Source organism: Manihot esculenta, chromosome 13 (assembly GCF_001659605.2).
Source record: "Manihot esculenta cultivar AM560-2 chromosome 13, M.esculenta_v8, whole genome shotgun sequence".
NCBI lineage: Eukaryota > Viridiplantae > Streptophyta > Magnoliopsida > Malpighiales > Euphorbiaceae > Manihot > Manihot esculenta.
Window position 1 is genome coordinate 7932825 of NC_035173.2, and position 26200 is coordinate 7959024.

At 35.7% G+C, this 26200-nt stretch overlaps 1 protein-coding gene across 1 annotated transcript; it reads left to right on the forward strand.

The window, feature by feature from the left end:
* The first annotated feature begins 8125 nt into the window (after nucleotides 1–8125).
* Nucleotides 8126–9612, forward strand: LOC110629769 (F-box protein At3g07870). The gene has a single exon (XM_043949978.1). The coding sequence runs from the start codon at nucleotides 8303–8305 to the stop codon at nucleotides 9524–9526; it is 1224 nt and encodes a 407-aa protein (XP_043805913.1). The 5' UTR covers nucleotides 8126–8302; the 3' UTR covers nucleotides 9527–9612.
* The last annotated feature ends 16588 nt before the right edge of the window (nucleotides 9613–26200 follow it).

A 26200-nucleotide genomic window follows, 5' to 3' on the forward strand; every position in this document is an offset into this window, starting at 1 on the left:
ATAGGACGGAAAGTATTAAACAATTACTTGAAAAGTTATTATTTATAATATTTATGCTGAAAGTACCTTTTAAGATACTGAATCTTTTAAGAATGAGGTTCTAGATTTTCCTGCAGATTTTTAATTCAGTATACTCCTAGCTTAACGACCTCTGTAAATCTAAATGGTCTCTCCTAAGTTAGTACTAGTTTACCTATAACAGCATTTTTTCTGGTTGCCTCCAGCCTTCTCAAAACTAAGTCACCAACTTTCAGATTTTTCTCATAGACCTTTTAGTTGTAGTACATAGTTGCCCTTTGTGATAGGCTGTTGTTCGCACTTGCATTTCATCTCTGATTTCCTCAAGGACATTGAGGTTGCTTCTCAACTTTTCGCCAATAAGGTTTTCATCGTTAAATTGCACCCGATGTGTTGGGACTGCAATTTCATAAGGACTACTGCTGTTGTCCCATAGGCCAACGAGAATAGGGTCTATCCCGTGGTCGTCCGAGGTGTGGTTCGGGCAACCTTTCTAACTTCTAGTCCAACATGACATTGTTATTCTTGCATCTTGTCTTCCTATGATATCAGTCTCTTCCGTACTCTTCTTCCTCCTCCATTCCTTCAGGCTCAGGCAAGAAACTCTCCTCGTCATTGTTTTCTAGAGTTCTTGCATTACCTTATTTTGAGATCGTGTCGTCGGTTCTCTCCCCTTCCTCATCTCTTTGTTTTTCTCATCAGCTCTTCTATTACTCTGTGGCGGATTTTTCCAGTTTAGGGTGGGCTGGAGTATGTTGTCACTGAGTCCGATCAGCGTGCTTAACTGATTTGGCATACTGAGGCCTCTTTACTGTAGGATTTGACTTAACCAACTGACAGTATTTTCGAGTTGTAAGGCCATGGCCTGGAGCTCCTGGCCTGGAGCTCCTGATTAGACAATGGAGTTTGGGGGGTCGCTGTTGTTGAGCTCGACAAATTGCTTGGTAATCTAGGTGATGGGATTGGTAGACTAAAAAATGAAAATTGTGGATTTTCTTAGGTCAAGTTCGGGCTATTCATGATAATTAACTTAGGAAGGAAGATGAGTATTTTTGTATATCTTGATATGAATGTGTACAGTGTTTAAATACAGAGAGAAGCTCCTGATTCTAAGGAGTCTACAAAATACAAATACACTTTGAATTAATCTATCTTATCTTAGTCTAACTGTTACTGCTAATACCCCCTCTCAAGCTTAGAATCTCGGGTGAGAAGTCGAAGCTTGTTTTTATGCTGCTGAAATCGACTGGTGCTAAGGGGTTTTGTAAAAATATCGGCTAATTGATCAACCGATGAAATAAACTGTACACTGATATTGCCTTCCTTGACTTGCTCCCGAACAAAGTGAAAATCTACTTCTATGTGTTTCGTTCGGGCTTTAAAACATGGATTGACAGCTAAATATGAAGCGCCAATATTATCACACCAAATGATTGTTGGGTTAAGCAAAGGTTGTCGCAATTCCTTAAGTAAAGACCGAAGCCAAATTAGTTCAGCTGTCGTATTCGCAACAGCTCTATATTCTGCCTCTGTGGAAGATCTTGCAACGGTAGGTTGTTTCTTAGCGGACCAAGAAATTAAATTTGTCCCAAAATAGATGGCAAAGCCACCGGTAGATCGACGATCTTGCAAACTTCCTGCCCAGTCAGCATCACAGAAGGCTTGTAGTCTGCGATTAGTAGATGGTGTAATAAATAACCCGTGTTGAATTGTATCCTTAACATAGCGAAGGACTCTCTTACATGTTGTCCAGTGAGTCATCGTTGGCTTCGAGAGAAATTGACAAAGTTTGTTGACAGAAAATGCCAAATCGGGTCTTGTCAAACAAGCATATTGCAAAGCACCTACCGTTCGTCGATACAAATCTGGTTCAGCCATTGGTTCACCATCTTCAAGATGTAATTGACAATTGGTAGCCATAGGCGTTTTTACAGCCACTGCATGTTCCATTTTAGTGTGCTGAAGCAAATCGTGAAGATACTTTTGTTGAGAAAGAAGAATTCCATTTTTGTGATGATGGACCTCTATTCCAAGAAAGTAACTTAATTTGCCAAGATCGCGCAATTTAAACTCATGAGCAATCTGCTGTATACAATCTTGAATCATAGTAGAAGAACTACCAGTGATGACAATGTCATCGACATATAAAAGAATATATAAAACAGCTTCGTTGGCTTCTTTAATAAAAAGAGAAGAATCAGTGTGTGATCCGGAGAAACCAAGGCCATATAGAAAAGAACTTAATCTCTGAAACCACGCCCGAGGAGCCTGCTTAAGGCCATAAATGGATTTGTTCAATTTACAAACATATGTAGGACATCTGGAATCAGTAAACCCAGGAGGTTGGGTCATATATACAGTTTCTTCCAAAAACCCATTCAGAAACGCATTGGAAATGTCCAATTGCCGCAAATCCCATCCTTTCATAACAGCTAGAGATAAAACAACACGGATTGTTGTTGGTTTGATCACTGGACTAAAAGTGGCAGCATAGTCAAGCCCTTCAACTTGATTATAACCCTTGGCAACCAACCGAGCTTTGCATCGTTCAACACGACCGTCTGGATTCCGTTTAACTTTAAAGACCCACTTACATCCCACAACATTAATATTCGAAGGTTTAGGAACCAATTCCCAAGTCTGATGTTGAATTAGAGCAGTAATTTCACTACTCATTGCTTCTCTCCAAATGGGTATTTTTATTGCTTTACTAAAACAAGAAGGTTCCATAGGCGAGGAGTGGGAACTTACAGTTGTAGTGTAAGCAAATGTTTTCTTCTTAGGATTGGGTCTCAAGACCATTGTAGGATGTGGACGGGGTGTTGGTGCAGAAATCGGATCAAGTGGCTGTTCCGACGGCAAAGAAGTAGTTGTTTCAGTGTTGGTTTCAGAAACCAACGCAAGTTCAAGTCCTGTTCCAGATGATTGTTGCGGCAGAGAACTATCTGAAGACTGAATATGCTGCGGCAAGCATGGGTCTGATCCAGATTCAGTGTTCGATAGCAGAAGATTCTCCTGACCAGCAGAAGATGGCGTGTCTACTTGTCCAGCAGCTGGTTGCTTTTCTGAATTAATTGGCTTAGAAGTTGGCACTGAAAGTGTGAGCCATGTAACAGAATCTATTTCTGAATGTGGTTTACCAAGAATCGAAGCACCAGTGGAAAGAGTTTCCTTGTATAAAAATCGAGACTCATCAAATTGAATATGCCTGCTGACATACAACTTGTTATCATTAGGATTAAAACAAAGATATCCCAAATGATCATTAGAATAGCCAAGAAAAAGACAAGCAACAGTTCTGTATGAAAACTTATGCTGATTGTAGGGCCTAAGTAATGGATAAACCGTACAACCAAAGACCCGTAGAAACTGATAAGCCGGAGCTTTACAAAATAACCTCTGATATGGTGAAATATTTTGTAAAACTGAAGTTGGCAACCGATTTATCAAGAACACAGCAGTAGACATTGCAAAATTCCAAAATCGTTTGGGAACCGAGGAGTGAGCAAGTAATGCAAGACAAGTGTCAACAACATGTCGAATTTTCCGCTCAACTGTACCATTCTGTTGATGAGTGTGCGGACATGCAAGACGATGATGAACACCCTGTTCCTTCAAATAAGTATGGACAGTGCGAAACTCCCCTCCCCAATCCGATTGAAATTCAAGCAGTTTAGTTTGAAACTGTCTTTCAACAAGTTTATGAAAATTTATGAAAACAGAACAAACATCACTTTTCTTCTTAATAGGAAATAACCAACAATATCTTGAAAAATCGTCTACAAAAATGACAAAATATCTATCTCCATAAAACGATAATTCGGGGGCAGGACCCCAGACATCACCATGAACCAAGGCTAATGGTTTATTTGCAATAGTTCCAGTCAAAGGCAAAGTAAGTTGTTTACTCTTCCCCAAACAGCAAGCTTCACAAAGGCTGTTGGATGACTGTTTTATTGAAGAATGCGGCAAAGTAAACTTTGAAATAAGAAAAGATACTGTGGAGTGTTGAGGATGACCAAGTCTTGAATGCCAATCTGGTTGCGTAGTCCTCGCAGAAACCATAGCTGTAGGATGCGAAACAGGAGGTGGAAATCTGAACTTGTAAATACCATCCTCTGCTGGACCAGTAATCAAAACCCGCTTACTTGGTTTGTGCTTCACAACAAAGCCGCAAGAGTCAAATTTAAAAGTGCAATCATTATCTTTGGCAAACTTATTAACAGATAGTAAATGAGATTGCAGTGTAGGCACATGTAAAATATTATTCAAATGAAGTTTTGCAGCAGGAGTTTGAATAATACGATTACCAATATGCTGAATATCCAAATCCGATCCATTACCTAAAGTAACCTTGTCCGGTCCCTTATACTCATCAGTGATCTCAAGAGCAGAGAGATCGGGAGTCATATGATGTGAGGCAGCGGAGTCTGCAAACCAAGTTGTGGAATCAGCAGATGTCATAGTAGTAGCTGTATTGGCAGTAATCGGATTAGAATCCTGATCATAGCGCTTTCGGCACCATTTCGCTTGATGGTTGTTCAAGCCACAAATCTGACAAGGGTTTGGAAACCATCGCTTTGACCCTTTGGAGTTAGAACCTGAACCTTTTGCATTCTGACCACGTTGATTAGATCGTGATCCAGACTGAGTTTGGCGAGAGAAATTCGCAAGAATAGGCGTAGTGGTGGTCGAACGATTGCTACTTTGCAAGAGAATCTCATGAGACATCAATTGAGCAGACAGGTCAGAGAATGTTACCTTCGTTTTGCTAGCAGATAGAGTAGCAATGACTGGATGATAGTCAGAAGGCAGTAACCGGAAAATTGTTGCATTGAACTCATCGGTGGAAATGGGAGTACCAGCCGCTGCCAACTCATCTGCAATAACTTTTGCTTCTCGCAAAAATAGAGATATAGTTTTGTCACCTAGAGATAGATTCTGAAGGGCAATATGTAATTGAACCCTCTTCGCACTATTACTCGTACCAAAAGCATCAGATAAAGAATTTCAGGCATCAAAAGCACTCTCAAGACCGGTAACATATGGCATCACCTCTTCCGTAAGAGAGGAACAGATCCAGCTAAGAAGGAGCTGATCTTCCTGAATCCATTTAAGATACTCTGGATTTGGCTCTGGTTGAGAAGTAGTGGAATTTGTGATAATTGGTGTTGGTTCAGTAGTTCCATCAATGTGTCGGTTCAAATTATAACACTTGATGATAGGAAGAAATTGTGTCTTCCATGCTAAATAATTGGTTTCCTTTAGTTTCAAGGAAAAAGAAAGTTGGGCGTGTGGTGGGGTAGAAAATAAATTCGAAGATTGAAGGGGAGAAGAATGAGAAACATCAGAAGGTGTTGATGAATCTGAAGCCATTTTTTTTCCTATGGCTCTGATACCAAATTAACTTAGGAAGGAAGATGAGTATTTTTGTATATCTTGATATGAATGTGTACAGTGTTTAAATACAGAGAGAAGCTCCTGATTCTAAGGAGTCTACAAAATACAAATACACTTTGAATTAATCTATCTTATCTTAGTCTAACTGTTACTGCTAATAATGATAAAGGGATTATGGACTTATTGGATTGCTTTGAGTGAGCATTGTGTGGCTTTCTCCAGGTTGGCCACGTAGATCTCAATGGTTGAATGAGAACTTCGTTGATGTTATGATCCCTTCGATTCCACAGACGACGTTAATTGATGGTTCGAAATCTAAATATGGATTTAAGTTTAAATATTTTTTTGAGGAGTTTGGTTTCGGTTCGATTATTCCTCCTTTTTTATTCCTATTTCCTTTCCTTCTCAAGCGTGCCTTAACCGTTGTAATTCCTGACTTGAATAATGAGTGTTCTGGAGCAGAAATTCTGATTCCTGTTAGGTGGCTATTTATTTTTCGTTCGGTCTTTATGATGTGCAATTTCTATTATTTCAGGCTTTTGATTCTTTGATTCTATCTTATGAGTCAATGAAATTAGGTTGAATTTGTGGACTCACCAAGCCTTCCTAAGGCCTTATAGCGAAGGTTGCAACCATGACGAGCATCTGAATCCATGTCACTCCTATCCCACGTTCTACAATGAGTTTAGCTTGATATCAAATGGAACTTCATCCGCCCGATAGAGCGTAGCCCTTCTTATATCAAAATTAATATGCAAATTATATTTATTTAGATTGATGTTTTAATTTTTAAAATAAGTGGAACTTTGTTAAAAATTAAAAATAACATTAATTATATTTATTAATGATCATTAAGAATCCTTTTGTTTTGTAAATAAAAAAATAATTTATTTTCATTGGTATTAAAAATAAGGATGTTAATAAGTTTATATATAAAAAGTTTATTGGTGTTAATAATATTTTAAAATTTCAGAAATTAACTTTATCATTTGAAATGAGTAACTTATTTTTCTGAAAAATAATTAACTTTTTTAATATAAAAAAATTATTGACAATTTTTATGAATGTCTCAAACATTAGAATGTAGTTAAAATTACTAATCTGATTAAAAATTAATTATAAATTATTAATATTATTAGAAATAAATTTATTTACCATAAATTAATTAATAATACTGCTTTTCGAATTTATTCTACCTTTTTAAATTAAAACAATAGAAATTACAGATACTGCATTAATTAAATGACTATACACTTAATGTCTACATGTATCAGATAAATATTATACTTAATAATTAATAAATTAATTAGTAAGACTTAAAAAGAATTTTATTATTTAATTTACCGTTTTAAATTATTTTTAACAATTAATTTATTATAATATAAATTATTTTATTATTTAATTAATTCATTAGTTTTATTATTCGTTTTATTAAATTATATTTATTTAATTTTTTAAATAGAAAGAAGAAGAGAATAATGAGCTTATTGTTTATCGTGGAAGTCCTTACAACTTTGCTTTGATCTACAACTGCCATAGTATTAAAAAATAAAGTATTTTGAGTGAGTATTTTAAAAAATGTATGAAAATTTGAATTTTCGATTTTACTTGAAAAAAAAATATTGAATCACTTATTTCAATACTCATCGGTATTATCGATATATAATTATTTTGTCATAACACGAAATCACTTATCTCATTATTCATTGGTATTATCGATACTAGGGGTGAGCATTCGGTCGGTTCGGTTCAAAACCGAATTGAACCGAATAAACCGAAAATCAAAATTTTAGTGTTTATGAAAATCAAACCGAATCGATTTTGGTCAAAAATGAATCGAACCGAACCGGTCTGATTCGATTTGATTCGGTTCAGTTTGATCAATTTCGATTTTTAATTATTTTTTTATTTTTCACACTTTATTTTTAATATTTTAAAATTTAATTAAAATATTTTAAACTTAATATGATTTAATTTCTCTATATTATTGAAAAAAACATATTATTATCACTAATCGGTTCGGTTCGATTTTTTTGGTTTTTCTCTGATCAAAACCGAACCGAACCGAAATAACCGAAATTTTTGAAATTAAAAACGGAATCGAACCGAAATATATAAAAAACCGAACTAAAATTTCAAATCGATTCGGTTCGGTCGATTTTTTCTATTTGAACCGAATACTGCTCACCCCTAATCGATACATCATTGTTTTACCATAACACGAAATAATTAATTTTAAACTTTACGACAGATTTGGATCGGACTTAACTTTTATCATTAATATCCGACATCCACAATAACTTTTCGAAAAATGAATTTCGAGATACACAACTTTTAAAAATATGTCACAGGCTATCATAAATTACGATATGAAAATTCTATCATTTATAAGTATCGTCGGTGATAATTCCATAATAAACTAATTATAATTTAAAAAAAAAAATAAAACACACAAACTACAAATTATTGAATCTAATTATTAAAATTATTATAATTTTAATAAGATTTATCCGAGATATATATATTCACAAGCGATTAATATAGAATTCCAAAGAATTAATCCATGAGTTACGCCCTCGAAAAGGATCTAAATTGATTGCCCAAATGGCACGGAATTGGATTCCAAATTTTGGATTTTTCTGCAATATATAATTTCATTTCCTTCAGCCAATATATATATATATATAATCATTTCACTTTCATATACTTTTCCTTCTTTCTTCTCCATTGAAAGCTACACCAAAATTTATCCCATTAATTATTCATTTAATAATGGATTTCGTTCTAGATTCCACCACCTCCTATTTTCATCTTACCTTTTTACCAGCAACTTTGTTTTCATCTGTCTTTTTTCTTCCCTCGTATCTTCCAAACTCAGACATTAATGATAATCATGGAGAAATCTAGTTCTGGGCCAAAGGCAACAAAAGAAGCGGGATCCAAGAAAATCCAAAAAGAATCAAGCACCATGGAAAGCCTCCCACGGGAGATTGCTCTTGACATACTATCAAGATTACCTATAACTTCTTTAATCCAGGTTAAGTGGGTTTGTCGTTCTTGGCGAAGCTTAGCACAAGACCCACTTCTTGCAACCATGCATTTCTCTCGCATGAATGACTATGATCCAGGTCTCGTCTTGCACTGTGACTTGCCTCTCCAAAACCATCTCTATTATCTGCATCTCTCTTCTCCAGATATAGTGATCACTAGACTTCGTGTGCCTATGATCTCTGAGTTCGCTGTAGTTGGCTCATGTAATGGTTTACTGTGCCTGTGGCATTCATTGTTCAAAGATAAATGTTATATATATAATCCTTTTACCAGGGATTTCAAAGAACTGCCTGTACCAGAACAGTTTCCGACACAAACACGAGTTACGTTGGGATTTGGTTTCCATCCAGGGACAAAAGAGTACAAGGTGGTCAGAATTGTCTACTACAGGAACGAAGATGAAGTCTCCAATTTCCAAGTCCGCAGATATTCTTTGCCAGAATCAGAGGTGCAAGTTTTAACACTTGGCAATGGCATGTCTACGTGGAGAAGCAAAGGGAGAACTTCTTACCAACTTCTTGGAAGTCATCCATATCAATCTCAGGTTTTGTTAAATGGAAGACTTCATTGGTTGACATGCAGACATAGGCATCAGTCACGTCGTCAGCTGGTGTCCTTTGACCTAGCAGATGAACAATTCCAGGAGGTTCCAACCCCTAATCATGGAATATTTGGCAGGTATTTCTCTCATCTGGCAATTCTCCGCGGTTGTCTTGCAGCAATAACTCAAGGTTTTAGACAGCTTAACATCTGGGTTATGAAAGAATATGGAGTCAAGGAATCTTGGGTCAAGGAGTTCAGCATTGGAGCTCACTTGCCCAGACACTTGGATCTAAATCAGGCACCATTCATCTATGTTCCAGAGTGTCCAATCAACTGGTCACAAGCTCGAGCTTTATGTTTTTTTAAGAATGGTGAGCTTCTGTTAGAATACAAGAGAAGGTCTCTTGTTTCTTGTGACCCGACATCTGGAGCATTCAAGGAGATTAGTTTTGGAGGTTTGCCAGAATCTTTTAGCACATTTGTTCATATAGGCAGCCTCAATTTCATTAATTGATTCCCTAGTTCATTAAGCAATTTACATTCAAATTGTTCATTTCATATTGTTTTTAGAGAATTTTCAATCAATAAAGTGAAATACATTAATCCACTTAAGAAAAATAATAAAAATATATAAAAGTCATTATTGTTAGATACATAAAATATAAAATTATTTAAATTTAAATTATAAGGAAAAGTGGAAGGTAATTTAAATTATTAATATATAAAATTTAAATTTAAAGCGTATATAGCCAGAGAGTTTTTTTTCTTTTATATTTTTTTGGCTTTTCTATTATTATTATTAATTAAAAATATAATTATTAATAATAACTGATAAGCATAACTGACACTTTTTTTTTCTTGTGATGGTTTTGGTCATAATTAAAATTCCTTGTTCAAGCAGAATTAGAATTCATTATTGAGTAACCTTCAATAAAATTATGTCAAAATAGGACTTTAATAATAGACACACAAACAATATCTATCATTTGAGATGTTTTTTTTTTTAATAAAAATGTAAATTTTATTAAGATTCAAGAACGATCAACTGAGAAATACAATACAATCAGGAGGTGAGGAAAAACCTCAACCAGGTCCGGAATACCATAGTTAGCTCGAACAAGCGCATGAGTTACACCATTAGTAGACCTATGAACAAAGTTAAAAGAAATAGAAATTATCTCCAAAATAAGAGACTTACAATAAAAAATAAGACAGCCAAATGATAACAAATCCTGATAATTGGGATCAGCTATAGCTCAAACCAAAAGTTGAGCGTCTGACTCCACAATAACCGAGAACCAACCACCTTCCTTGAACCAGCTTAAAACTTTCCTAAAAGCCATAGTCTCAGCCGTAGAAGTATCAAAATTACCAAGAATTCGTTGTTGACATGCTGCAATAAACTCATCATTCCATCCCCTTGAAACACAACCCATTCCCATAGTGGAATAATGCAGCATCAACATTTAGCTTAAAACTTCCAATAGGTGGCTTTTTCCATTGGACGCAAACCGGACCATTAACAATCAATTCCCTGCAACTTCTAGCCGCATCCCAATATTGAAGAAGAGACTTTGCACGCCTAATCACAACATGAGGTGGACACCTTTTCTTCTTCCATACCACAACATTTATATTCTCCCATAAAGTCCAAACTACCATAACCACCATGTGTAAAGTAAAAATAGAAACTGAATTGCATACCTGAACAAACTAATCAATAAACGACTACATGTGGGGGAAGAGCTAACCAGATTCAATCATCATCCAACAATCACGGGCAAAAGGGCAAGTAATCAGAGCATGTATTATCGTTTCACTTTGACTATAGCAAACAGGATAAGACTCACTGACTTAAACATTCCTACGAATTAAATTAACCAAGCATGGAATAGCATTAAGGCAAGTCCGTCATACCAGATTCAAAACCTTTGGTGGAGCCCGAATATGCCAAAGTTTCTTCCATATTGATCTAACCGCAACTGACCAACTCAAGTGAGTAGTCTGTGTCAAGAATCTATAAGCACTTCAAACCAAATAGAATCCGGGTTTCTCAAATTTTCATACATAATTATCTGCTTGCCCAGTGATATTCAAAGGGATCGACAATATATTATAAGTATCAACCTGATTAAATATAGACAGAATCAAATACATTTTTCAGCATCCCTGTTGAATGAGATCATAAACAAAAAACACATCATAATCTGTCTGTTGAGGAGTAGGAACCTTACCATTCAAATTTAATGGCACTCATGGATCTTCCCAAATCGAAATGCTTCTACCATGTCCAAGTCTTTTGAGAGAATCTGACGCAATCAACTTCTTACTCCCCCACAAACTTCTCCACAAGTAGCTTGGATTACTCCCAATTTTCGATCTAAAAAAGAGCTAAACGAAAAATACTTGGCCTTGAGAGTTCTTGCCACCAATGAATTATCTCTAGTGAAAATTGCCCATGCGCCTAACATAGATAAATTGAACTCATGCAATTTCTTAAATCCCAACTCACCATCAAACTTCGATTTCGCCCTCCGTTCCCAACTTACCCAATGCATATCTCGTTCGTGAGAGCTCCCTCTCCCCCACCAAAATCGAGCTATAAGTTGCTGCAATTCATAACAAATTGTTTGCGGTACCAAAAATAAATTCATAGCATACATTGAAAGTATCTGGAGAACAATTTTTAATATCACTTCTTTCCCCACCCTAAATAGATATCTCCGCTTTCAAGAGTCGAGTTTCTGCCGCATTCTATCCTTCATAAATTGAAACACCTCACACTTATTAATCACTATTCGCGTTGGCAAATCCAAATATGCCCCCAAGTCTTTTTGCTCCATCATCTTGAAGAATGATGAATTTGTATTTGAAAAATGTTGCATACTTTAATTTTTGTAAAAATATTTTGATTTCATACATACATAAATTTTAATTATATAGTATATATAATTACTGTTACAATTGATTAAAATTAATTATATACATTACAAGAAAATAAAAAAACAATGATAAAATTAATCAATTAAATTATTAAAAAAACAATAACTAAAATAAATTATTGAATACTTACCGAGCATTTGAAATATAGATAATGAAATTATAGATTATGCACAGATGAAAAGTTCATATTTATATTTTTGCTTTCTTGTAATAAATGGCTGGAGACCGGTGAATTGCTAACAAATTTTTTTATATTATTAAAATGATATTTTATTGCTAACAAATTGTTTCAATTTGATTTTATTGAATTTTTTTTATTAAAATTGATTTAAATTGAAATAATTAATTTTTTTTTCAAAAATTAAAATTAAATTGAAAAAAAAATATAAAATCAAACAAAAATTTTAAATTGATTCATTGCTCATCCCTAATAATTAAAATCAAAAATATAATATGATAGAAACATTCGTATGTAGTTACTGAGCCTTCGAAGAAAGTGGTACCTGTACCGAGCCTGATCCTAATTATTATGAATTACAATTTTATTAAATCTCCTAGCATGCTATAAAAAATAAAAAATATTGTTGAAATTTTGTTGCAATCATTTACAAAATTTTTCTGAACTTACATGGACAAAGAGGTTAAACATCAAATGACATAAATTTGTCAGCCAGTATTTGGAATCCCTCTCTTCCAAGAAATTTCTTAATTCTTATAAACATGATCACACGGGCTTGGCATATACCTGTCATTATTCTCACAGAATTCCTCTAAATTAAAGCGTACACATAGTTTCGATTGACAGTGAAATATCCAATCTGGATCCATCTTTCTGGGCTATATTCTTAACTAGCCTTAAACCCGTGCAGTTAGGGAGCGATGTTTTTTTAAATATATTAAGATTTTATTTTTTTTTAATGAATATATTATATATATTTATTATATTATAGTTAAATTTAAAGTTATTATAATAAATATATTTTATTTCTAAAAGTCTTCCCTTTATAGTTCTAACGGTAGAAAACCATATTTTTAGAGTTTTTACTTTAAAAGTGTGGCCGTGGGAGGTCTTATGTTGATGGTCTTATCTTTGGAAGATCTTACCTTAGTGATCTTCTTTTTGGAAGGTCTAATTTTAGTGGTTTGTTTTTTTAAAAAGTATGACCTTAGTATTTTTCCTTTTGGAAAGTCTAATTTTGTTGTTCTTCCTTTGGAAGGTATGATAAGTTGCAAAGCTTACAATTTTTTCTCATTTAATTCCTTGATTTTACTGTAATTTTGATATAAATATTTAATTTAAATTTGAATTTTATTTTGGACAGGTTTGTTAGCAGGAGTTGAGAAAAGGAACGAAAAAGGCTGAACTAAATGATTTTTTATATTAGGAGGCTACAACCTTACATCTTCAAATGGAATTAAGTTGAATCAAACTCAATCAAATTAGGAGAGGGATAAAATTATGATAGAGATAATATTAGGATAGAGATAAGATAGAAGTAGTAGATTTTATTTTAAACTATTTTGTTTTATCTTTTTGTGCCTATATAAAAACTCCTAGCATTAAACTTAGGGAAGCAACCTAGGGTTTTGCTTAATTATTATAATTTTATTATGGTCATGACAGACTAAACATTTATTTTCAGTTGAAGGTTAATTTAAATTGACGTTTGTTCAAGTTGTGAGGTTATGCACTACAATTCTCTTCATTTTATTTCTATTACAATTTATAATTTCGAGAAACACCACCTCCATTGTTGTTTTCTTGAGTATTTAAGAGACCTATTGAATCTCTTGGAAAAATAACTTATAACTAATTAATCTAATTAAATCCGTAATTATTTAATTGGGTTAATAACAAGTAGTAATTAACATATTAGTTTATGTTAAGAAATTGACATATTTGATTTAAATAAAGCGCGTGTTTTATTGATTAAGCTTGGGTTCTTCTCTCTTAATGCAGTTGACTAATTAATTTAAGTGCGAAGCAGATTAATTTATTTACAAAGAAGAATTGGAAGGAAGAACAGGACAGAAGAGAGAGACCGTTGTCTTGAGAGTGAAAAGCAAGCGCTACGCCCCTTTGAAGAAGAAGTTGCCTCGGATTCGGTCCACTTCCTTATTTTATTATACTACCTAACTTCCATCGCTAGCTTCAATTGACTTCGAACCTTCCCTGGCATCGGAGATAAAAGAAGATGGCTTCTCGGGCTTGGTTCGAGATATGAAGTTTGGTTTTGACGAAGGTAGATGGGTTTCCAGAGAAGGAATGCTGATCATTCCGTCTTCATGGTGGGATTCGCGTGTTTGACCACTATAACCAAACAATAAATGATAACATGAATTATTTTTTCTAACCAATGATCATCTGCAAAACATCTCAATTTGATTACCTTCAGCTGAAAGTTTTAACTATTTATTTGTTTCTCAAGTTTCGATTGCATTGTTTATTATTATTATTTTCTTTTAATTTTATTTTTATTGGCTTGCCCAAGGCACCACCACTTTCATAAAAAATTCTCTTCTCTTCACTTTTCGTATCAAACTATTTTTCTAATTCAAATTGGTCATTTAAATTAAACAGAATTGAGGTCTCTGTGAGATCGAAACTCACTCACTCTATCTACAAGTTCTTACCAATTAAGAAAAGGGAAGTAAATTTTAAATTGACGGATTAGACACCCGTCAAGGTCAGATCTTGGTGGTCTTCCTTTTGAAGGGTCTGACCTTAATGGTCTGCTCTTTTGGAAGGTTTGACCTTGGTGGTCTACTCTCATGGAAGGTCTAACTTTAGTGGTCTGACCTTAGTGTTTTCCTTTCGGAAGGTCTAATATTAGTATTCTTCCTTTGAAAGATTTGATATTGGTGGTTTTCCTTTTGAAAGATCTCACCTTAACCTTAGTGGTCTACCCTTCTGGCTTTGCCTTTCTCACCTAACTTTAGTGGTTTGTCCTTCCGGCCTACCTTAGTAGTATGTCCTTCCAGACCTTGCCCTTCCGGCCTTGCCCTTCTGACCTTGCCCTTCTAACCTGACTTTAGTGGTTTGCCCTTTCAGATCTTACCTCTTAGTGGTCTGCCCCTTGGTGGTCTTCCTTTTAAAAGGTCTAACTTCGGTAGTATGCTCCTCTGTAAGGTCTAATCTTGGTGGTCTATCTTTGAAAGGTCTAACCTTAGTCGTCTTACTTTAGAATGTCTCATCTCTTTTGGAAAGTTTGACTTCTGCGGTCTTCTTTTTGGAAGGTCTAACATTAGTGTTCTTTCATTTGGAAGGTTTGATTTTGGTGGTCTACTTTTTTGGAAAGTCGGACTTTAGTGGTCTTTTTTTTAAAAGGGTATGACCTTGTTAGTCTTCTTTTTGGAAGGTTTATCTTGGTGGTCTACCCTTCCAGCCTTACGTTTCCCACTTGATCTTGGTTGTCTGTACTTCCGACTTGACCTTAGTGGTCTGTCCTTCTAGGTATTGCTCTTTCAGCCTTGCCCTTTTAGGTATTGTCCTTCCAGTCTTTTCCTTCTAGTGGTCTACCCTTTTAACCTTGCTTTTCCGACCTGACTAATGGTCTGTTCTTCTGACCTGAATTTAATGATCTGCCCTTCCAGTTTGACTTTAGTAGTCTGCCTTTTCGAATTTTACCTTAACGAGAACTTCCTCTTTGAAATCTTATTTTTAAAATTTTAGGGGAATGAAAAATAAAGAGAAAAATAATTTTTATTTTTCCTCCTTTATTTTCACCACTTATATTTGGATAGATGGAAAATAAATGAGCGAAAAAGAAAATAAATTTATTTTCATTTATTTAGGAAAGAAAATAATTAAAATACTAATTTCCCCTTATTAGGTAGATTATATTTCATATAATATATCTAAACAAATTATATAATAATATTACCAAACCTATTAAATAATATTACTTATTTTAATATAAAAATAATTATTTCCTAACCTTGTGCATTAACCAATTCAAATAATACCCATTTTTCCGCTTGATGAGTTTCATCGGTTCAAGATGAACAAATTTGAAATTGAAAACGGAGAGCAAGAATGTAATTTTGTTAGTCGTCAGTACACATGTTCCCTGCTACTTCTCATTTTCTCTCCATTTCTCCAAAATGGAGAGAAAATGACCGGAGGATAATGACTATTATTATCCTTTCCCTCAATGTTTTCCTTTGAGTTACCAAACAGAGAAAAGTGACAATCCACATTTATTTTACACAGGTTATTTCTTTTCCCTTGCTTTCCCTCGTATTCAAACACCATGTTAGTATTTTTCTTTTGAAAGGTTAGTAATTTATTTTTAAAACCAGAGTTTGGTAGTTTTTTTTTTTTTTGAAATGTTTAATCTTGGTGATCTTTTTTTTTTTAAAGATTTGACCTTATTGGTCTTTATTTTGAAAGATTTGATCTTGGTGGTCTTTCTTTTAGAAGATTTTACCGTGATAATCTACCCTTCGAACCTTACCCTTCGGATCTGATTATAGTAGTATGCCCTTTCAGTCTGACTTTAGTGGTCTGCTTTTCTGGATCTTATCCTCCCATCTTAATTTTAGTGGTCTACTCTTCCAAGTCTTACTTTAATAAAACCTTCCACTTTGAGATCTTTCTTTTTTAGGGAGATCTTTCTTTTTTAGGAAGATCTTTCCTTTTAGGGTCTTTTTTGTTTAGGAAGGAACAAACAACAGCTCAATACGGCATTATAATATCTCATAAGTAGACAGTGTCATTTCCTAAGGGTGAAAATATGCTGGCAGGTATAGAAAGCTAATGATTGCAAACACCGAAAAGACAGAGAAACTATATAAGTGGGGCAGTAGAATAAGATCACACAAAAGGATAGACGTAATTTTATAGAATGCACAGAAAAATAATAAACATATCTAGTTAAAAAATAAAAAAGTTATAGAGAGAATATATCTCGAAGAGAAAAGCAGGATAAAAAAGAATATTTTCGAGATAAAATTGTCATTATTTACATAGTGTTGCAAATTACAATTGAATTTTATTCTATATATATATTTGGAGTTTGGGTAGTTCCACTTCAGTTGCACTTTGCTCTTCATGACTTGCCATCTGGATCTTTAAACATTTTTATTTTTGTGGGTCCACGTTGCATAAATTGTTTTCACATATGATTCTATGGTATCTAGGTCCAGTCACTCATCGAAATAGATTATGAATCAAACCGGTTAAATTTGAGATTGAATCAATTAGTTGATTATACGTCCCTTTAAATTTAAATTAAAATCAATCGGTTCGAATTGATAGTTTAATTCAATTTAGATTTAATATTAAATTTTTAAAATAAATTCTATAATAAATTGTGTCACTTCAAAATGACATATATATAATTTAATTATTAATTAGTAATTAAGTTTAAATTATTTTTTATTTGTAAATAATATTATTTTTATTTAAATGTAATATTTTTTATATTATACAAATGTATACGTATACCCTTTGTACAATTTACTTATTTATTCATTTATCAATTTAATAATTTCTGATATTTATTTCTTTATTTCATTATTTTTATTTAATTTTACATAAAATTTTCTACTTTTAAATTTTTTGTAAATTGAAACTAGATTGATGGTTGATTGTTCATTTAAAAGAATCGAAGTTGCCGGGTTAAAAAAGAAAAATTTTTATTTTTCAAAGAAAATACATTCCGAATCTTTTAGAAAAAATTAATATGTTAGGTTGCAAACCAACAAAAACTCACATTGAGAGCAATCACGAGCTATAAGTAGGGATTTGTGAATCAGTTCCAAATACATTCTCGATCTTTTAGAAGAAACTGGTATGTTAGATTGCAAATCAACAGAAACTCCTATTGAAAGTAATCACAAGCTACAAGTAGGGATTAGTGAATCGTTGGATATGGGCAGATATCAAAGGTTGGTAGGCAGATTGATTTATCTTTTGCATACTTGACCAGACATAGTATATGTAGTCAATTTAGTGAGTTAGTTTATGCATAATTCTCGTGAGTCTCACATGCAAGCTGTTTTTCGTATTTTGTGATACTTTAACTCTGCTCTTGAAAAAGGTCTTCTATTCTCTAAACACGGTCATCTTCGCATATATTCATTCACAGATGCAGATTGAGTTGGATCTCTTGATGATAGAAGGTCGACTAGTGGGTACTGTTGGTCAAGTAAATAACTAATAAATAAAGAGGGGGGGTTTGATTTGATGATAATGAATTAATACTAAATAGCAAGAGAAAGCAACAATTTAAAAAGATGAGAATTTCTATGGGAGAAGAATTCTAGTTTAGAATTGATCATTGATCTTTTTGATACCCCTATTTACTTTAATAAATTAGTTTAGGATATGGAAGACGCTTCTCACAATCCAAATTTCTCCTTAGTTTTAGTATGATTAGGAAATGTTCGCTAATCAAACACTAGTTAACAAGTTGCCAAGGAATGTCCTTGGGGATTTTTACTTTTCAACTGTTAACGGCCTTAAGACTTAGAGAAACCTAATTCTATCCTTGCCAACTGCGTGGTCAAGTTTAGATTATGCAACCGATTATACTTGAGTTTAAACAACCTAAGCAATTACGGACCTAAATCATTCAAACAATATATTACTCAAGCAATTAAAAGCAATAGGCCTTAATTGATTCTAAAAGCAAAGTAATAATAATAGAAAGATCAAGTTGCATAAATATTGAAAATAAATAAGAGTTTAATAATGGAGATTTAAATCTCCCAATTCATCACAAATCTGAAATTTCCCAACTTCAACTAGAAAAGAATGTGTTTAGCCACTCATGGTGGACAAAAATACACAAAAGAAAGAAGAAAAGAAAAAGGAGAGAAGCCGCTGTGTTTCTGCAGAATTTCCGAAGGTGGTGAGATGATCCTTGCTGGTTTTGATGTTGTCCCTTTTATAGATGGAGAATCCTAATCCAATTAGGGTTTGGAAATCTTAACCTTGACTTGGTCTTTTGTAGTCTTTGATTCCTCTTTTGATTTTGTATTCAATTGTGAATGGAATTCCTTGAGTGAAAAGACCTCCTCGTGGCTCTTGGAATTGACTTTGTAGTGTTTGAAGTAGGATTGGACTTCTCCACTTTTGAATTCTTATTTACTGTCCTTCTTTCCCACGCTACTGGTCTCCCTGGCATCAGTGTGATTTGAGCGGGTGATTTGCCCAAATCGCTTGCCCCAATCACTTTCTGTGAGTCAGTCCCAGTTTTCTGCTTCAGCTTCCTGTGAGTGATTTGGCCAAATCACTTCGACCCAATCACTTTTCCAGCTTTTTCTGCACTTTTTCTCCAACTTTCCATTTTCTTCCTTTTCTGCAAAAACATGATAAAAACATAAATTAAGCTGGAAAAATGTGTAATTAAATAATTATAAAGACAATAAAAATGTGGCTAAATTATACTTGATCAAATACCCCCACACCTAACATTTTGCTTGTCCTCAAGCAACAAATAACTTAGTCAATCAAGCCCCTTTTTCTTTTGAGCCTAAGTACCACTTAATCAGCTCCCCTAGACTCCCAAATTGAAGTATTACAGTGTAGAGTACATGCACTAAGGTTGTCCTCTCTTTTCTTGTTTCTTTTTACCCACCATGGCCAAGAGAAAGTTTTTTATTTGATCATGCTTTATTCTTTCATTTTAGGCTTAATACAACCCCTTAGAGTGACTTGCTCCCCTTTTAAAGCATTTTATTCAGCAGCACTTTTTATTCTTGCCTGAAAAAGTCACCAACCTTTTTACACGAAGGTGCATATTGGTGATACCCACCCCCGGTTAATCAGTTGGTCACTTGTTCAAGTGGCTACTAGCTCTGTTCATAGTCTTTGACCATCGAAACAGGTTATGTTTTGTGCTTTTTGATTTTGCTGAGTTTTTTTTTTTTTTCATAACAGTTTGGGCAAATCAGCTCATAGAGAGTTACACTAACTTTTTATTGCATGTATATATTTTTCCTTTGACCATAGCAAGTGTAAAGATTCAATTTGAGAGAAAAACTTCCTAAGAGAAGGTAATACACTGTAATTGATTCAATTTAGACTTAAAGGGTTGGAAAATTTAATGGGGTCATGAGATAGGAGGCTCTTTTAACTTTGTCATCTATGCTAAGTAGAGCAAAGGCTAAAACAAAATCTGTGTGCATGAAATCTATGTGTGTGTGTGCAGAAGTGAGTATGAGTGCAAAAATGTGTGTGAAAAAATTTTGGTGTGTGTAAAAGGGTAAAAGAAATGCAAAAAGAAGCAAAAAGAAAGCAAAAGATGAAAAAAAGAAAACAAAAGATGGTGCAAACAGTGCAAAAATATTCTCCCAATACCCCCACACCTAGCCTAGGCATTGTCCTCAATGCAAAACATATAAAGGAAAAGAAGAAAGAAAGGGACTTCCTGGCTAGTGGGTGATTTGGTCAAGTGATTTGGGCAAATCACTTGGCCAAATCACTGGTGATGATGGTTTGAGTGCAGAAAATTGTCCACCAGCAGTTGTAGCAGGTGCTCCATGTGCTGCATCCTGTCTTCAATTCTGGTGAGATGAGCCTCCACCGAATGGTCTTGAGGTGCCTTTTATGTCCTCCAAGGTCCACCCAATTGCTTTCTTGTATTTCCTCAACACCTTTAGGAGGCTTTCCTCTTCTTCTTGGCTTAATTGATTGGACACTATGATTGGTAATGTTTTTCCAGCCCTCAAGTAGGTGTATTTGAGGTGCCCTGGTAAGGGTTTCAGATCTGGTGCAGTTGTTGTCTGGTCTGGTGCTTGCTGTCTGCTCATCTATTTGGGCAGATTGTCTGCTGTCTGTCCAGATGATCCGGTCAAATCACCCTTAGTCGTGTCTGTCTGTCCCAGTGATTTGGGCAAGTCAGGATCTGTCTGTTTTGATGATTTGGTCAAATCATCCGCAACCAGTAAGGTACAATATGCTGTCTCCCCTGCATCTATCTTGGTGCTGTTGTTGTCCATGTCTTCTTGCCTACATAAATCAGCATCAAGTGAAAAATCTAGATCAAAATAAAAAATTTCTTGACTTAAATCATCAATAACATCAAGGCCATAAACAGGAGACACATCATTCGGAAATTTTATGGCATCATAAACATTAAACTTGATAACTTCCCCTTCAAACTCTATAGTCAATATGCCATCATGCACATCAATTTTGGTTCTGGCTGTGCTCAAGAATGGTCTTCCAAGTAGGATGTTAGAGGTTGTGTTGCTCTTGTCTTCCTCCATGTCAATTACATAAAAATCTGCTGGGAAGACTAGTTGGTCCACTTGCACCAACACATCTTCTAGCACTCCCTTGGGGTAGACAACTAATCGGTCGGCCAATTGGATCACTATACTGGTACCCTTGAGTGTACCTGCATTTAACAAGTTAAAGATGGAAAGTGGCATGACATTAATTGAAGCCCCAAGGTCACACATGGCCTTCTTTATCCCCACATTGCCTATTTTGCATGAAACGTCAAATATTCCTCTATCCTTGCATTTGGTTGGAAACTTTCTTTGGATGACAGCTAAAACACACTCCCCCACACTTACTTTTTTTCGTTCAGCAAGTTTCCTTCGGTTGGTGCATAGCTCTTTGAGAAATTTGGCATACCTTGGTATTTGTTTGACAGCATCAAGTAGAGGTATGTTGATCTGCACCTTGCGAAGTGTCTCAAGTATTTCTTTTTCCTCTTTTTCTTTTTGTGAACTTGCAAATCTTTTGGGAAAGGGGGGAGGTACGTTGAACTTTTCTGCTAGTTGCTGTACTGTTCTCTGCCTCTGACTAGATTCTGTCTGGTATGTTGATTTGGGCAGATCGATCGACTTCTGCCTTCTCTGGTGATTTGGGCAGATCGCCTCTGCTGGGCAGTTCAGTCTGCCTATTGATTGGGTCTGCGATTTGGGCAGATCGACTGCCCTTATCACTTTCTGGCAGATTCTCTTCAATGACCTATTTTTGCATTTTCTCAAGCTTGCTGTCTTGAAGTTCTTTCCCACTCCTTAGTGTAATGGCACTAACATTCTGCCTTGGATTGATTTCAGTTTGGGAGGGTAGCTTTCCTTGTGATTCAAGCTTACTCATTGAAGTGGCCATTTGACTCATTTGCTGCTCAAGGTTTTGCACCGAATTTGCTAAGGATTTCACAATCTCTTCAAGGGGTGTATTGGACTTTTGAGGTGCAACTTGGACTTGATTTCTTTGCTGGTAGCTTGGATATTGATTGGCCCTTGCATAACTGAAATTTGGGTGATCCCTCCAACCTGGGTTGTAGGTGTTAGAATAGGGATCATACCTTCTTTGCCCATTAAATCCTCCAAATGCATTGACTTGCTGATCCTCTTCTTAAAGGGAAGGACATAGATCAGTTGGGTGGTTAATATTTGCACATATTCCACATGGCTTGGGCTACTGAATCTGCTGGACTTGTTGGGCTTGACCCATAACAAGGCTACAGACAGCATTGGTGAGATCAGAAATTTGGGATGCCAAAGTGGATGTACTCACCTCATTCACCCTTCTTGGTGGCTGTTCTTGATCTCCAAACTGCTGTGAAGCTGCTGCCATAGTAGAAATTAAGTTCCTCATTTCTTGAGGTGTTTTGTCTTGAATTGATCCTCCACATGCTGCATCGATAAACTTCCTCTTCGCGGGTAGTAAACCTCCATAGAAATATTCGATGAGGGATTTGTTAGAAATATCATGCTGAGGGCAGCTTGTGCACAACCTTTTGAACCTCTCCCAGTACTCATATAAGCCTTCAGAATGCTTTTGCCTTATACCACTTATTTCTCGACGGATGCCAATGGCTTTTGATGTTGGAAAGAACTTGCTCAAGAATGCTCTCACCATACCAGCCCATGATGTGATGGATCCGGGTGGTAAGTAGAATAGCCAATCCTTAGCATAGTCATCAAGGGAAAAAGGAAAGACTCTGAGTTTAACATGATCTTCTGAAATACCTTGGGGCCTCATGGTTGAGCACACAATGTGCAATTCCTTCAAGTGTTTGTGAGGATCCTCATTTTCCAGGCCTCTAAATTTGGAAAGGAGGTGGATCAGACCTGTCTTCAATTCAAAGGGTGCTGTCAGTTGGGGGTAGGCAATGCATAGTGGTGCCTGATCTTCTGCTGGAATAGCTAGCTCTCAGAGTGTTCTCTCCCGTGGCTGTGGTGCTAGGATGGGCACGTTTTCAGCTTCAGCTTTAACTTCTTCATATGCAGCAGGTGGTTCTGCCATTGTGTGATTTTCTGCAGAAACCTGGAATTCAGTTTCTGGTTCAAATGCAGCAGTAGCAGGTGCGGCAGTAGGCGAATCTGCTGGTGCGATAAATTCTGCAGCAGGTGCAGTAGCATTTCTATCAGATGGCTTGGTGACAGACTGAGTGGCAGTCACTCGGCTTGTTGCTGTTGCAGATGAAGATGCTTTTGAGGCTTGGTTTCTCAAGTTTGCTTGCTTCCTTAAGCTCTTGGCGGTGCGTTCTATCTCCGGATCGTAAAGAAGAGTGTCTTTATGGTCAGACCTGGTCATAAAGGGAAAATACGTTAGTTTAAATCAAATGTCCGGCAACGGCGCCAATTTTTGATAGCGGTTGTCGAAGCCGTCAAAAATAAACCTATTAATCAATCAACAAATAACTTGTAGATAGTGGTAATAGGGTCGAATCACAGGGATTTGACACTACGGACTTTCCTAATAATGACTTGGTCAAGTAAATAACTAATAAATAAAGAGGGGGGTTTGATTTGATGATAATGAATTAATACTAAATAGCAAGAGAAAGCAACAATTTAAAAAGATGAGAATTTCAATGGGAGAAGAATTTTAGTTGAAGTATGGATCTATTTCAGCTTGTTTAGAATTGATCATTGATCTTTTTGATACCCCTATTTACTTCAATAAATTAGTTTAGGATGTGGAAGACGCTTCTCACATTCCAAATTTCTCCTTAGTTTTAGTATGATTAGGAAATGTTCGCTAATCAAACACTAGTTAACAAGTTGCCAAGGAATGTCCTTGGGGATTTTTACTTTTCAACTGTTAACTGCCTTAAGACTTAGAGAAACCTAATTCTATCCTTGCCAACTGCGTGGTCAAGTTTAGATTATGTAACCGATTATACTTGAGTTTAAACAACCTAAGCAATTACGGACCTAAATCATTCAAACAATATATTACTCAAGCAATTAAAAGCAATAGGCCTTAATTGATTCTAAAAGCAAAGTAATAATAATAGAAAGATCAAGTTGCATAAATATTGAAAATAAATAAGAGTTTAATAATGGAGATTTAAATCTCCCAATTCATCACAAATCTGAAATTTCCCAACTTCAACTAGAAAAGAAGGTGTTTAGCCACTCATGGTGGACAAAAATACACAAAAGAAAGAAGAAAAGAAAAAGGAGAGAAGCTGCTGTGTTTCTGCAGAATTTTCGAAGGTGGTGAGATGATCCTTGTTGGTTTTGATGCTGTCCCTTTTATAGATGGAGAATCCTAATCCAATTAGGGTTTGGAAATCTTAATCTTGACTTGGTCTTTTGTAGTCTTTGATTCCTCTTTTGATTTTGTATTCAATTGTGAATGGAATTCCTTGAGTGAAAAGACCTCCTCGTGGCTCTTGGAATTGACTTTGTAGTGTTTGAAGTAGGATTGGACTTCTCCACTTTTCAATTCTTATTGTAACGACCCGCAAATTGGACCGCTACCGGCGCTAGGATCCGGGTCGGCTTAAGGCCGCCAAGACCCGTAGCAAGCCTGACTTGCAACCTGAAATCCTGTTCAATCCCATACATGATCACAACATACATAAAAATTTAAAACTTTTCTTTCATACATCCAACTCAACCTGAACAAGCACTGCACATAACCATAATCATAATCATGATCCCTCTGTGGGATCTCATCAATGCCCCAATGGGCGATACATCATAAGATGAGTTGGCTTTCATGAACATAATAAAACATTTTTGATCATGTAATAAAAGGGATACATCATACACAATGTCAAGCACAATATCTAATCCTCAATATCAATACATGACTGAAACTGTATTTTTACATAACATTAATACATCTATCATGTCCACACTAACTATTACATACACGTGACTTCATTACTCCTGTAAACCTCCTGGTCTACCATGTACCTGCAATCCTGGGGAAATTGGGAGAGGGGTGAGCTACTAGAGCCCAGTGAGCAGAATAATAAAACACTTAAAATATATGATAACATGAAATGCATCACATCACAGCTAATCACATTAAGGATGAACTTGTCACCAATAGCCCTCTACATGGTCCAACTGTGCCAGAACGTAGAATGGGTCCTGGTCTTTCCCTTACATATCATAACATAACAGTGTCCAACTGTGCCAGAACGTAGAATGGGTCCTGGTCTTTCCCTTACATAGTGCCAGCGAACGTAGAATGGGTCCCACTGGTCTTATTTTCCGTACCGTACATATCATATCGTCATATCATAGATCGAGGGCTATGGATCATTCAACATTCATCCACATCAACATCAAAATGTGCAATGCAACATATTCGTGAATTCTAATGCAAGCAACCTAATTCATCACATGGCATTCATGATGCATGAACAATGCTCAAAACTTTGAAATTTATTTACTTTAAATGTAAAGGTTTATTCCACTCACCTCTGGATAGCTCTGACCAGACACTGGGGCAATAGACTCACTGCTGGGGTCCTCGGTTCCTCGGGTCCGAACCTACACAGGTGGACTCAAATGAGGGACCAAACATACATGAACATAACTCTAAACTATCCCCCAAAAACCCCCTAAAACATCATGGAATAATCATAGAAACACATGCAAGAAAGGGCTGGACATGGCACTTTCGGCGGCAGGTTCGGCGGCCGAAAGTCCCTCCAGAGCCGAAAGTCAGGCAGGTTCGGCGGCACCTTCGGCGGCCAAAACTCCCAAACAGAGGCGAAACTCATGCATGTTCGGCGGCCGAAAGTCCCAGACAGAGACGAAAGTCTCCTTTCGGGGGCAAGCTTTGGCAGCCGAAGGCTGCCTCCACAAGCATGTTCGGCGGCCGAAAGTTCCTTCGGCTGCCGAACCTGGTTTCTCCCAGAATGGCAGAAACTCAGCTCCCCTATGCATTTATGCCTCCTATCTCATCCAAACATGCATAAACCTATTCTACAACATTCCCAATCATACACAAGCAAACATACAAGTTCCTAGGGCATCAAACCATCAAAACTCCAACTACAACACACAAGCAACTCACATTGTC